The sequence below is a fragment of the Plasmodium chabaudi genome (genome assembly GCF_900002335.3).
Source record: "Plasmodium chabaudi chabaudi strain AS genome assembly, chromosome: 11".
Taxonomy (NCBI): domain Eukaryota; phylum Apicomplexa; class Aconoidasida; order Haemosporida; family Plasmodiidae; genus Plasmodium; species Plasmodium chabaudi.
The window spans coordinates 1347597-1363001 of NC_030111.2; the positions used below are offsets into that span (position 1 = coordinate 1347597).

The following is a 15405-nucleotide window of genomic DNA, read 5'->3' on the forward strand; positions in this document are numbered from 1 at the left end:
AATCTCAATGTATACATAAGTCTACTTTATATGAATAAATAATAAATTGGAATGGGAATACATATAATCCCTAATTATGTGTTTAAAATAATAGCCTTAAGTTCTTCTTCAAACTCATTTATATCACAAGTAATTTCTAAACTTTTAAAAATTCCATTAATTTTTCTAACTAATGATTCTTTAGATGCAGCATATAGCATTTTTTCTTTTGGTTTCGATAAACCTGGTGACCAAAAAATAAAATAGATTCTGTCCCTCAGTACTCCTTCAGGAGTTGGGATAGGCATATCTGCAAAAATAGTAAAAGTGAGAGATGAAAGAAGCTGTAATAAATACAATATTATTGCGTTAATATAATTATAAAATACAGCCTAATAAATATTTATATATAATACCTGCAACGATATATCTACACTCTGTGTTCTTTAAATTGTTTCTAATGCGCATTATAATATTGTCTAATGATGTTAACTCCATATCATGTTCTAATATATCTACAACAATTTTCTGCAAGTTTTCTATTTTATAAATAATATATTTGTGCAAATGCTTGACTTTCAGCATGTTAAACTCGTAAATACATTCGTCGGATACATGAACTCCTGAAACCATTTTGATGCGTAAAAACTTATGACTTGGATTTATATATATTTATCGGTTTGTTATTTATTGTTATTTTTTATAAGGTATCTTTCCTTCAAATAATGCATACGTGCAATGTAGTTATAAAATTAAGACAATTTAATATTTTTCTAATTAGAAAAGGAAAAAAGAATCACTTTACTGAATCATAGTAATAATAATCACGATAAAAAATACCGTTTTATATTCTTACTAATGTTTCTAAGATTGTAATTATACTTAATATATTAAAATTATTTATGCACATTTTTAACCCCTGTTGAACGTTTTTTTAATTTCATTTATATAAATAATATATTGCAATAAGCGGCTTATTTTTTTCAAGAATATTATATTGATGCACACAAATAGTACGATTTTAAAATAGTAAGGGATACATGTAAACATGTGCAGAAATATATATGCATAGACATATAAATAAAAAGAAATTTATATAAGAAATGTAGGGTAAATAATTTATAAAAAACTGACCATTTAAATACTAGAAAGATATATTCCAAATTAAATCATACAGTAATATGCTCTTAGAGAAAAAAATAAATGGCAATATGCATATATATATTCCTCTCCTTTATTCATTCTCCTACTACATATATGTATATGCACGCTCGAAAATATAAGCCCATAAATTTAAATAATAGAAACGAAATCTTTCCTTGGAAAATATATGCAGAGTTTATTATTTAATTTTATCCTTATTCATAATATTATCATATGATACATAAAAACTAGAATCAATGTATTATATTTTTCTTTATAGTGTATGCTTAATGTAGACACCTAATATCATATATATAATTTTTAATGACATAAAATTATGACGATAATTATTTTATTTGCCAATGAATAATAATAAAATAGTGGAATGCGAATAGTTATTAACAGATAGAGATACAAAAAGAGAATAGCAGGAGAAAAATGTTGAACGCATTTTATAATAAATAAATTATAAACATTTTAAATGAAAAATCTGGAGTGAATGAGGAGATAATAAAAGATACAATTTTAACATTTTTAATAAAGTTAATTTTAATTATGTAGAGTATGAAAAAAGGGAATAAACAAATAAAAAATATATGTAAACAAATGGTCATATTGATTAAATAATTTAGAGAGAATATAATGGATGAACTAAGTTTGTGATCAATGTGAATATATAAGATAATTTATAGAGGAATAAAAATATAGAAATATTAATATGTGTATTAAATAAAAAATATTCATAATATAGAATTTTTCACATTTTAATACTCGAATTGAAATAAATTTTTATGATAATTTTGTATTAATTGTAACATAAATGTGTACATATATTATAATTAGGTAAAGAGCTTTTCAAATAATGTATAAATTAATTGGTAAAGTGGAATGTCAATCAGTGAAATCACGAATAGACACCAAAAAATGTAAAAATAAAAATGGAAAATTATGTAAAAATAATATGTACATTATAATAAATATCAATAATAAACAATGAGTAAAAAAATAAATGAACAAATAATAATATTAATAGCAATGACAAAAAAAATAATCAATCACACAAAGTTATGCATTTTCGTCATTATATCTCTCTAACCAATCCATTTGTATATTTTCTAAAATACCTTCATTGCATCTTCCACTTAGTTTTTTTTGATTTTTATTTACTACAGTATCTATTATCATATTTTCTAATTCTTCAAATCTTAATGTTAATGGATCTACATTTTTGTATTCCTCAAAAAGCAAATCTGCTATATCCTCTGAATTTTCCCAGTCTATAGTCCTATCATTATCACTACTATCATTGAAGTACCTTTTATTACTAGAATTTGTCAAATTAAACAAATCAATACAAAATTTTGTTTTGTGATGTGCAATACTCCTATACATGGAATAATTTTGCTTTATAAAAACATTAGATCTATTCAAAGAGAAATACATAATCTTGTTTATTATTCCTTTGTTCATTTTTGCTATCTACTGTATATGTAATGTGTGTGTATTTTCGCATATAATAACAAAATGATAATAAAAACGACGTAATGTTGTTAAAAAATCAACTAGTTCAAATGGAAACAGAAGGATCAAACAAGGACAATTAAAAGATGGAAATAAAAATCAAATCGATAAAAATTGTAATAAATATATTTAACACTTAATAGGAAGTAATTTCAATATGATTTCTTCTTTCCATATGTTTTATATATTCCCTTATAGTATTTACTGTTTTACCTACATATTTTTGTTTAGTGAGTTTATATTGTTGCATATTTGTCTGTAAAATTATATATTCCTTTTTATTTTTAATTAATTACATTTTCAGTATTAATAAGTGAATATTTTGATATTATAATCATATAAATATGTGTTTAATAGACGATGCATATTTAGAGGTGTGAATACAAAAATTGCTATACACTTATAAAGAAAATGTGTATAATGTTTTTCCGATTTTACTATAATAAATTATAATAATTGTTTCATTAATGCTATTGGATGTGTAGAAACATATTATAAAAAAATGGATTTCAAAAATATATATATATTGTAAATATGTAAAAAGTTGTTCTATACTTTATAGGACATAAATGGTAACACCCAAAGAATATACCAATTATATGGATCGTATTGATAGAAACGAAATATATGCATGTATAAAAATTAAACCCTATCCTTATGAAGATACACAAATTTATTTTGGTTTGTATGTTATACATATATGTAATGTAAGTTTAATATATATATTTTTTGTTTGCAAATATTGCACATATAATCTAAAAACCGTCGTTTAAAATATATAATTATTAACCCTAAAGTCAATAAATGTTTCCATATATAAAATGAATAAATTGATAAATAAATAATAAAAAAAAATACATAGGGTGATCTATCCTTTTTAAGCATTATTTATTTAATTTTGTATAGAAAATATAACTTAAATTTGATTACTAATTGCATAAAGGTATTGTTGAATTAATATGCGTATTTTTATTTTTTGTAATAATTACAATCGAAATAAAAAAATTGCACTATTTTTTTTGGAACAAAGGTGTAATGCCAATTTAAACGTACTAATAGGGAAAATAAATAAAATATAAATACAAAAAAAAAAATAAATATTTATTTTGCTAAAATAATAAAAATATAAATGGATATTATGATAATTTTGTAAAATTATATATATCATATTTTTTATTATATTAAAAAATATTTCAGAAAATGATAATATGATAAATTAGTATAAAACGCCCAAATCAAGCAAACGAATAAAATATTATATACACATGGAATTTATACAATTACATAGTTCGAAAATTTGTTATTTCGATTATATAAAAAATTATCATAATAATTTTTACACAAATTATTGTTCACATAATTTTTATATTTTATCTTTGTACGAGTACAGAAAAGTGTAATATGCTTTGAGTAAAATAATATGCATACAGTATTTATCTATATTTGAGTAGCAAGTTCAATTATAAATATATTTAATGTTTATCCCTTTGGTATTATAAAATGTTTAATCTGAATTCCAAATTATATTTTGGTTTAAGAAATATAAATCAGTTAACTAGTAATCACAAAATTTATTATGCAAACTCAAAGAGAATATTAAATTTCCCATTCAAATACAATGAATTTACAACTACAAAAAAAGTTATTAACAATAAGATAAAAGATATTCATGACAAAACATATGCCGACAAAAATGCTCATGGTCATGGAGAACATACAAAGGGATTATATCATCATGTAGACCATCATCATGGAAATCCTCATGACCATTTAACTGAGGATGGAACAAGAAAATCGGAATATGATTTTGATAATTATCACTGGGATGATTATTGGGCAAATGTTCCTAAACAAAACATCATAATTGTGAATGGTCAAAAAATGATTAAAGGAGACGAAACAAAACCAATGGAATATTTATTTAATGTTAGTCAACAAAACATCCCATTTTGGTCTAGAACAAGATTAAATGTATGGGGGAACCACAATTTGGTTTTAAAAGTCGAGTTTTTATTTTTTTGGATTCCAACTCTTATTATTTTTAGTATAGCCATTCCTTGTTTCACAATGTTGTATATGTTAGATGAAATTGTCCATACAACAATGACAGTCAAAGTTATTGGACGACAATGGTAAGATAAATAAAACATTACCCATAATAGTAACCGTGATAATAATATATGTAATTTGATTAAACTTTGAACGATTAAAGAAATGCGCCTCGTTTTTTTTTTTACTGGTGCACCCTATTGTTCATTTTAATTTGTATTCATATTTTAACGTATTAAAATATATAAAAGAACATGTTTATTAATGTAATTAATAAAATGGGATATCGAAAATAGCATTATTATTTGCTTCCACACATTGTTGCATTTCTTATTTACATATAAATGTTTTTTTGTGTTATTTATTGGAAGCCCATTATTTCAAGTGTGAAATATTATATATGTGTGTATTTTACCATTCCTTTATTATTATATAAAAATATTCATTATTTTTTTTAAGGTATTGGATTTATGAAGTGGAATCTCCTCCAGAAGATGAAGAATAATTAAGGATATCGTTTTTTGCATTTTTTTTTAATTTTTTTTCCATAGTAATATATTGGCCATAGTTTTAAATTTATTATTGTATAGTGTTTAAATTACTCCTTATGTTGTATGGATGCAAATTAATTAAACATATAAGAATAATTGCACATTATTATATGTACAATATTTTTACTTTATTTTCTATATGCTACTTTGTATATTTTTTTAGTTTTGCTATTTTTTGCAGCAAAAGACCTGTATTATACAACTGTATGCAATTTTAACAAATTAATAATAAATAAATACTGCCCTTAAAAATGGCGAATATATAATTTGAATATGAAATTTTTATTTAAGATATTATAATTTATGAAAATTTTTTAATTACTCAATTCTTCCTTTCCTATTTCTTTAGTTTTATGTTTATTTTGGGAATGTAAATGAAATAGAAATAAGCAATATTACATTTACGTAAAAAAAAAATATATATATATTAATTTTCTATTCTATATTGTCTTGTGTATGTAAACATATTTATTTGCATTTATATAATATTATAAAAAATCATAATTAGGATTATTCAATTTTGCATGTATTGATATACTAAAATAAGAAAAATATATAACACATTTTTTTTTTGGTATATCTCAAAAGAAATAAAAAATTAAAATTAGGGTATTGATAAAATTTTTATTAGATCTTTTTACACCCTAAAAAAATAAAAAAAATAATACAGCTTAAGCAAATATTAGCTTGCAAGTGTTTAATCTTACTATAATACAATTGTTTTATTCTTATTTGATATATTCTCGATGTATTTCCATATGCGCAATATTAATTCTTTTAATTAAGTATTATTTAATTTATGCCGTCACATTTATTTTATATTTATTTTTCTACCTGTATTTTAATGCATGCGTATAAACACACTCAATAATATTGCATATACACCTTTACCTTATTACACTTGGTGTTTTAGTTACATTTTTTATATAGGAATTATTTTAGTTTCTAGAATTTATATATTTATACAAAAACGTTACTATTTTATTCTTTTTCACATTTACCTACTAAGAATAATTTTTAAAAATTATCACAAAAAAAAGGTAATTAAAGATCATATCTATTTCTTTTTTCTTATTTAATTAATTTTTCAGCTTTAATGCCGCGTAATTTAATGAAATGCAATTAATGTGTTATATGATAAATAAAATTAAAATTATAATAATAAATCGCTGATTTTCTTAAAGAATGATTCTTATTGATTAAAATCGTTTTCTTTTATATTTACACTCAAGAAATTAGCAAAAATCAAACAAATAAAAAGCCCGTGCCGAAACACACATGTTCATTTGGCAACAAGGGATACCTACAAAATCCACTATACATAGTTGCTTTCCTTATATAAATATATATAATATTTATACACACTTTTATAACAATATTTACAAACTGTTCGTTATTATATTATATCTAAGGAAATGCCAAGAATTCAAGGTAAAAATCACAAAAGTGAATATACTTAATTTATATGCATAATATTTTACATATAATGTCTTATAATTACCATGTAAAAACTAATTTAGCTTGAAATAAAAGCTCTATATATATGTGCATATTTTTGTTATGATTAAATTAGTAGTATATATCGATAATAAAGATGCCTATATAAATATATGCATTTACTTACTGTATTAATAGTGCATTTATATAATAAAAATTGAACAAATCATTAATCTACACATAGAAATATATCAGAAAATATGATAAATTTTGTATATATATTTTTTTCCATTTTTAGTGAGATTGGGGTGCGACCCTGGGGTCAGCACAGCTGTATCTTCTATAGTGCAGCATCAAAACTTCAAACGTATGTTAATGTTTGGTTTAAGGTCATTATCTGATTTTTGCAATCCTAATTCCAAGGCTTATAAAGAAAACGCATATGATGCGTTAAATAGAGATGCAATACCTTCAATAAATAAGGCAGTGAGCAATTATAAGGATGACGATGATATACTTTATTGCGCAAGTAGAGTATTGTTTGCTATGTCTGACTATTGCTGCTCCGAAAAAGATAATGCAGCATTAAACAAATTAGTGAACGATGGTGGAGTAAATGCTATAACAGAAATTATTAAAACAATTCCAAAGGATCAAGACACTCTAAAAAATTGTATGTTATTTATTCAAAATATGAAGGATATGAGCGGTCAGGTTGACGGAGAGCTTTCCGTTGCTTTATTAAATGTGCTTACTTCAGATACGTATAATGCAAAGCTTGGAAGCGCAATTGTATCAGCTTTATTCGTTGTATCTAAATCACCCTCTGGTTCGAAGGCTTTAAATGATGAAAATGCTCATCATAAATTAATAGATCATTGTTTATCTATTCAGAATATAAATGATGAAACCGCAGAAGTAATTGAAGGCGTTTTTGATATAATTAAAAATTTATCGTCAAATGGATATGTAGTTCCAACAATAATTGAGAAATCCGTTGTAATTTTAGATAAATTTAAATCATATCCAAGAGTTGTTTCAAAAGGAAGTGATACTATGAAATCAGCTGTTGGTCCAGAACAATTAACTAATTGTTTAAATATATTAAAAAAAGAACAACGAGGATCTAAAGAGCATGATTCAGCATTAGAATTATTGAGTTCTCTTTCATATATTTCCTCTATTACAGATAAAATTGTTCAATCAGGAGGTATACCTGTACTTATAGAATTAATAAATAGTGGATTACAACAGTATGATAGTAATCCTGATAAAATAGGAAGATTAGTAGCTGGGGCATCAAGAATGTTGGGAAGAATATCAAATAATCCTTCACATGCTGGAGTCGTATATGATTACGGAGGAATTGCTACACTTTGTACTGCATTGTCATATTTTCCAAATGATGCAGATTGCGTTAGTGCTATTAGCATTGCATTAATTCCATTTGTATCGCGATCAAATTATGCTAACGAAATAAATAATTATTTATTGTTTGCATCTTTGTTTCCTATTTTATATGCCTCAGTTGAATCAATAGATTTAGCAAAAGCAAGTATGTCTTGTGTTGCAGCCGCATCTATGATTAATGAATTTCATGAACAAATGGTAAATAATCAAGTAATTGAGATCTTATCAACATGCATTCAATATCATTTAACAGACATTGATTATCTTTCTAATGTATTCAGTGTTTATTTCAGATTATCTGATTATATAAAAACAATAGAACCAATTAATCAGTATGGTGGTATAATTGGCATAGCTAATGCTTTATCCGCAGTTAGTGTTGATAGCTCTATATCCGAAACTGGTTTGAAATTATTAAATAAAATGTTAACAGCTTCTGATGCTTTAACTTATTTAAGCAATCCGCAAATAGTCGATTCCGTTTTAACAGTTATGCTAGAAAATGAAAATAAAGAAGTTATAATTCAAGAAGGTACAAAAATTATGGAAAATTTAGCTACTGAAAGTGATTGTCAAAGACATATTTCTAATCTTGAATCGATTATAAATTTAGCTCAATCAAATCCAGATTGTGCTTATAAAACATTAGCTGCTATTTCAGGTTTATCGAGAATACAATCATTGAAATTGATGTTGGAATCTAAAGGGGCCGATTCTTCTATATATAACGGTATGAAGACGTGGATCGAATCCCCTAAATTTAATGAACAAACAAAATTAATTAAAGCTGCTTTAAAAACAATAAAGATACTAAAGCTAAATGTATTAAATAAGGTACATGAAGTTATAGAATCAATAGTTGAATTAATGTGTATTGCACAAGTAAAAAGGTTAGCAGAAGGAGAAGGACCAGATGATAATATTTTGATCACATCTGCTGAATGCATAAATTATTTAACAGAAGTAAACAAAATTAGCACTAAAGAAATTGTTGAATCAAGTTTAGAAAGTATATTTAAAATGATGAAGAAATATTCTGAATCTCGTTTAACTCAAACAAATTTATTATCAGCTATAAACAACATCTTATTAAGTAGTAACATGGTGTGTGCAGAAGTTTTAGTTAATAAAGGGTATGTAAAACAAATTGTTACATATATTCATAAAGTTCCTATGTATGTTGATGTGCAAATAATCGGTTTTAGTGTTTTAGCAAATATGCTAAAAATTAATAGTGACTCACTAGATGCCATAAAAAAAGCTAATACATTAATCCCCTTACAAAATGCATTAAGAACACATGTAAAAAACATGAAATTAAAAACAACATGTGCACCATTATTAGCTGTTTTAATGCCATTAGACACATTAACACGAGAAATAGAAGACTTATTAAACTTGTGTAACAAATGTATACAAGGAAACAATCTTTCACAATTACACGCAAATTTAGTTTCATTAAATGAATTATTATTAACGGCCGAATCAAGTAAAATATCTGCACGTTGCAATATAGGGCAAACCCTTAATAATATTGTTGAATGGTTAAAAAACAACCCAGATGCTTATAAAAATGATAATGTAAAAGATTATAGTATTACTGGTAGGAGTTTATTTGATGCTACTATATCAGAGGTTGCTCATATGTGCACTAATATATCTCAATCACGAATTGGACTTGTTCATTTAACAAAAAGCAATATGGCTTCGTCTTTAATACAATTATATAATCTTTTAAAAATCCCTGGGGATGAATACACAGAAGAAGCAGTTGCAAATATTTTAGAAGCTTTAAGCTTTTTATTAAAGCATGATATAGTAAATGCTGATCTAGCAATTGAATTAGGATTAATTGAAAAATTGTGTTCTGGAATAAATCATTTTTCAGAATCTGATATTGTAATAAAAAGTACATTTAGTTGTTTAGCTTGCATGTGCACAAATGAAAAACGTATAAATCAACTGATTACACATCCTGAATACGACAAGCTTATTTCTGTGATTGTAAATTTAGTTGGAAATTCAGAAAAAAATAAGGATTCGAGAATGAATGCAATAAAAGCTTTACATGAATTATTAAAAACTGAAAAAGAAGAAATCGCTATAGACATATCTAGCAAAACACCAATTGTTGATAACTTATTTAAAATAATGGGAGAATATCAAATGGACTTACCAATAATTCAAAACAGTTCAAAGTGCTTAGCAACTATAGCAGATCATGCTACTATTGAAGAAAAGATGAAAATCGATAAATATTCGGCTATGAAAATATTAATAGAATGCTTAGGAAAGAATAAAAATGATGAATCAACTGCCAAAGAAATAATGTCAGTATTAGTTAAATTGTGCAATAGTAGTGATAAGCCTCATTTTAAAGAATTAGGTGCTATTGATATAATTTCTGATGTTACTATGATACATGGTAAAAATGAAGAAATATCTAAATTGGGTGGTACATTGTTTTCATATATGGGTGCAGATGAGCAAGTAAAGAAATTAATGAAATTAATATTAAGCGTTAAAGATAGTGATGCTGATGCAGTTCAAAAAATTGATAACTTGACTGGAAAATTAGAATTATTTTTAAGAGCTCCATTAGAAAATCCTTCAGATGCGTTACAATATACAGAAGCTACACTGCAGCAATTAAATGCATATTTGGCTTCTAATTTAGAAAATGTTTCTTTACAAACAAATATTGCATTAGTTAATAAAAGGTTAGTAGACCGTGTAAAGTATGAGTTTGAAGATCAATTAGGTGCCTGGGCCGTTGCATCTGCTGGAATATTAAATCAATATACAGATATGATTAGTAATAAGGTGGGATTAAAGCATGATAAAGTAGTAGCACCTATTTATTCGGTATTAGCAGGGTGTTATATTAATCCTTATACAAAACAATTGATAGCAGATAATTTGTCCTCAATATTAGTTAATACCTACGAATTATTAGAAGACAATAAAAATAAGCCATCTGTTGTACAAAGTGTTTTTGAATTATTAGAGCAAATAGCTTCTGATGAAGAAGGCTCTAAATTGCTGCATAAGAAATGGAATGGTTCCAAAGGAAATATAGTAGACCAAACATTATCTATTATGAATATTAATAAGTCAAATGATGCTGTATTTATAGCTGGTACTAGATTAATGGGAGCATTAGCAGAAACAGCAAATACATCTGGATATATTAACGATATGAATATTCCTCGTATAGTTGAATCATGTGAGTTATTAGTTAATGTTGGGTCAAGTAAAGATCGAGTATTAGAGTTTATAAGTTTAATCGACAAAATGGTATTAGCTAATTTATTAGATGAAAGAACAGCATCAGATGCATTAAAAAAAATTAGTAGCTTAATATCTGAAGAACATTTATCTAATTATCCCGAACAAGATAGAGCAACCATCATAAAGGCATATGCTAACTTATTAAAAGATTCTGCAGCTACTGGATTATTTGCACATATCCGACAAGCAAACAAATTAGAAGCAATAAATAATTTAGAAAAGCTAATGGAATATGAACAAAAAGAAGACGTGAAAGTGGCAATTTTAGAAGCAATAACTGAAATATCTGCATGTGACGCATTTACAGCTTCTAAATTATTAGTATCATTATTACCATCGGTTTTAAAAAATGATTATCAAGATATATTAAATAATAAAAATATATCAGATTCATTTTTACAAATGCTAGAAAGAATATTACAAACAGAAGGCATTGGAAGGCAATTATCTACAAACAATGAATTGTATAAAGTATTAAGTGAATTAGAAGAAACGCTTGAAAAGAAAAGAGAAGAACTCGGTGATGAATTTGTTAATAATACAAAATTAAGAATAGCTAATATACGCAATGCTATAGACGATGACAAACCAAAAGAGAAAACATGTAAAGATGTATTTGATACATTTACAGAATATAAAAACAAAGAAATGCCAATAAGTGTTCTTGAGGAACCTTCAATAGACGATGACATGAATTTTCTTTTAGACAAATTAAGAATATATAACAAGGATAAATTATCACATAATACAGAAAGAGGAATAGATAATTCATATGGTTATATGGCAATAGAAATATTATGTGAAAGTCACGACAATATTCAAGAATTAATTAAAAAAGAATTCCATACTAGTGCATTCCATGCTCTTGTTAAACAACCCGAAGAACATGTAAAACATTATGCATGCCGCTCTTTATGTGCCTTTACAAAAGATCCTATAGGCATAAAACGAGTGATTACTGATGTGAAAGATTATCCTAATATAATAAGTAAATCTGTTGGAGATTTGACTGCAAATAATGCATTGGGAAAAGAAGATAAAGAAGAATTCTTAATAAATCGTGTATTATTAATTGACAGAACTGCCCATAATCGAAATGTATATGACAATACTAATGCGATTCGTCATTTAATTGAAATATGGAATCAATATGATCAGGGTTATTATTCCGTTTCATTACTACGTCACGTTTTTCGTGCTATGAGAAAAGTTGTTTCAGATTTCCATGTTCAAACATTATTAGATGCAAATATATTAGTTCGTTTAATTAATATTATAAATAGTTTAGAAACGGACAAAATATTATATCCAGATGTCTTGTTTTTAATTGGAAGTTTAGCTATTGTTAAGGAAATAAAGACACAAATTGGAGAATTAAAGGGTATTCATGCATGTGTTTCTTTATTATTAAGATATATAAGTGTAGAAGGTATGGAACCAACTATAACAAATTGTTGTTTAGCATTAGCTAATATGTGTATTGATCATAAAGAAAATAGCAGTATATTTTCTTCTTTAAAAGGCCCAGATATTAATGTTAGAATCTTAAAAGAATATAGATCGAATTTCGATGTAGTAAATGGTGCATCTGTTTTACTTTGTAATATATTATTTCGAAATGAGGAAATGAAGAAGACATATGGTGTTAATGGTGCGCCAGGCGAATTAGTAGAATGCCTAAGAAGTTACGATGGTAGTGATAATAAGAATGCTGTTAGATGCATTGAAAGTATATTTAAAGCAATATCTAATTTATCTTTATATACTGCAAATATAAAGCAATTTTTAGATACACAAATAGAAGTTTCTTATGAATCATGGCTTAACAAATTAAATGAATCATTTCCAGATGCAGAATTAGAAACAGGTTTACGTACATTATCTAATTTAGTTATGGAAAATGAAGAAATAAATATGAAAAAATTCGGAGTCACATTAATACCTGTATTAAATGTATTAAAACAAAATAGAGAAAACACAAAGGTCATATTTTTCTTATTAGATATTTTATGTTCTTTATGCCGACTTAATGACAATGCAAAATTATTTGCAGAAAATGGTGGTATAGAAACAACAATTAATGCAATACAATTATATGATTATGATGTTAGTTTATTAACACTAGCTATTCATTTATTAAGTAATCAATGTAAAATAGAATCAAGTTTACCATTATTAATTAAAGCAGATGCATTTAGTATATTAATTAGTTGTATGGAAGCAGAAACCGAAGAATTTGAAGTAACAGAATTAGTAGTATCATCATTAAGGTGCACACGACGTTTAATACAATCAGAAGAGTTAGCATATGAATTCTGTAATTGCGGTGGTATACCTACTATAGCAAATTTGATAACTAAATCTGTTAAAAAATCAATTGTAATTTTAGAAGCATTACGTATATTATTATGTGTATTATATTATACAAAAAATGTCGATGGTGTAGTTAATGAATATTCTGAAGAAGAAGAAGAATTATTTAATGCTAGATTAGGTGGATGGTATAATATAAGTATGGATAAAGAAATGATAGATGCAATATTACAATCTGTTTTAACATGCTCAAATGATGAAAATCATCAAAAGCAATTGAGATTACAAAAAGTATCTCTTGGTTTAATAGCTTATTTTGCATATCATAGATTAGGTATTATTTCTATGACAGCATCTGGTTTTGATACCCTGGCTAAAAACAATTTAAATCATTTTGGTGGTGATATAGTAATTATGCAATTGCTGTCTATATGTATAGATAACATTGCGATAAATTCAGCAGAAATTTACGATATGACAATTACGAGAGATATTATAAAATCGTTTAAAACATCTTTAACTAAAATGCAAAATAAAAAAGAAAATAAGCAAATTATACAAAGCGTTGAAAAAACATTAGAAGCAATGAGTTCAGAAGGAGATCCTTTAGATACATTTAAAGATACTTTATTAACTTTTGATTTTAGTTTATCAGAATTTGATAAAGATCCATATGTTAATGGTGTACATGATTTACCTCAAAATATTAAAGAAGCTTTGAGAACTGGTGGTCAATATAAAATATACCATAAAAGTGAGAAAAGAACAATGTTCAAATGGAAAGCTAGCCAAGATTTAGGAACCTTAGAATGGACAATAGGAGATAATGCAGATCGTATATTTAAAATATCAGTAGTGCGTATTAAAAACATATCCAAAGGATTAGTGCATCCTTTGTTGAAAGCGGCTAATAAATATGAGCCTAGAAAAGTCCATTCAAAAGTAGTATTATGCATTTATGGCCCCCCTACTGAAGATTTTCCAGAGGGTCTAGAGTTGCCAATCAAAACAAAAACAAACAAAGAAAGAGATGCCTTCGCTGATCTATTAATTCTTTGGCGTGATGCTGCTAGTTATAACTATTAATCGTATGAAAAATAATATTTATACATGCATGGCGTTCAAGGAGGAAATTATCCCTCATATCAAAAACGGCCATATGTATATATATGTTTGTGTATTGTTTCTTTTGAAGCATCGCAAACATTTATAAAGCATGATTACAATTGAATTTTTTTAAATCCAATATGTACCTATGTTGCTTGAGGAATGTAGTTACTTTTTATATATGTGCTTATTTATTTTTTTCCTATTGTATTTTTTCCGCTTTCACAAGCAAGTGAAACAACGTTTTAAAAATAGTGTAAGAACCCTTTTATCATTTTATTCAATTATTTAACCTTATTAAAAGAAAGAACACTTATATGTATAGCACATGTTCAAAGTGTGAACTCTGGTTTTGATGGCATAATTGCAATTAAAAAATTGACGATGATTTTTTTTTAAAAGCTTAAAGTGTTATCAATGAAAATTAAAATTTCGTTGCATTTGATATACATGCATAAATATATGTATGTATGTATGTCATTGTTTTGAGGCACGCTAAAAAGGTACTTTTAGTAAACACTCATATACAGTAAAATAATGTAATTGTACATATAGACATAGTCATTAATTTATCTTTTTAATGAAATTACTCAAAAAAATGAGA

General features: G+C 25.7%; 4 protein-coding genes across 4 annotated transcripts; 2 read left to right on the forward strand and 2 right to left on the reverse strand.

Moving 5' to 3' along the window:
* Positions 1–74: 74 nt before the first annotated feature.
* PCHAS_1137000 (actin-depolymerizing factor 2, putative) lies at positions 75–612 on the reverse strand (the record flags this gene model as incomplete). Its single annotated transcript, XM_737334.1, has 2 exons — positions 75–289; positions 396–612. The coding sequence occupies 2 exons, from the start codon at positions 610–612 to the stop codon at positions 75–77; spliced, it is 432 nt and encodes a 143-aa protein (XP_742427.1).
* A 1575-nt stretch (positions 613–2187) lies between these two features.
* PCHAS_1137100 (Fe-S assembly protein IscX, putative) lies at positions 2188–2592 on the reverse strand (the record flags this gene model as incomplete). The annotated part of the gene is made up of 1 exon (XM_731248.2): positions 2188–2592. One exon carries the CDS (start codon positions 2590–2592, stop codon positions 2188–2190), a length of 405 nt encoding a protein of 134 aa, XP_736341.2.
* A 1551-nt stretch (positions 2593–4143) lies between these two features.
* On the forward strand, positions 4144–5197 carry PCHAS_1137200 (cytochrome c oxidase subunit 2, putative; the record flags this gene model as incomplete). The annotated part of the gene is made up of 2 exons (XM_016798691.1): positions 4144–4775; positions 5152–5197. 2 exons carry the CDS (start codon positions 4144–4146, stop codon positions 5195–5197), a joined length of 678 nt encoding a protein of 225 aa, XP_016654067.1.
* A 1461-nt stretch (positions 5198–6658) lies between these two features.
* On the forward strand, positions 6659–14780 carry PCHAS_1137300 (glideosome-associated connector, putative; the record flags this gene model as incomplete). Its single annotated transcript, XM_016798692.1, has 2 exons — positions 6659–6674; positions 6979–14780. 2 exons carry the CDS (start codon positions 6659–6661, stop codon positions 14778–14780), a joined length of 7818 nt encoding a protein of 2605 aa, XP_016654068.1.
* Positions 14781–15405: the final 625 nt, after the last annotated feature.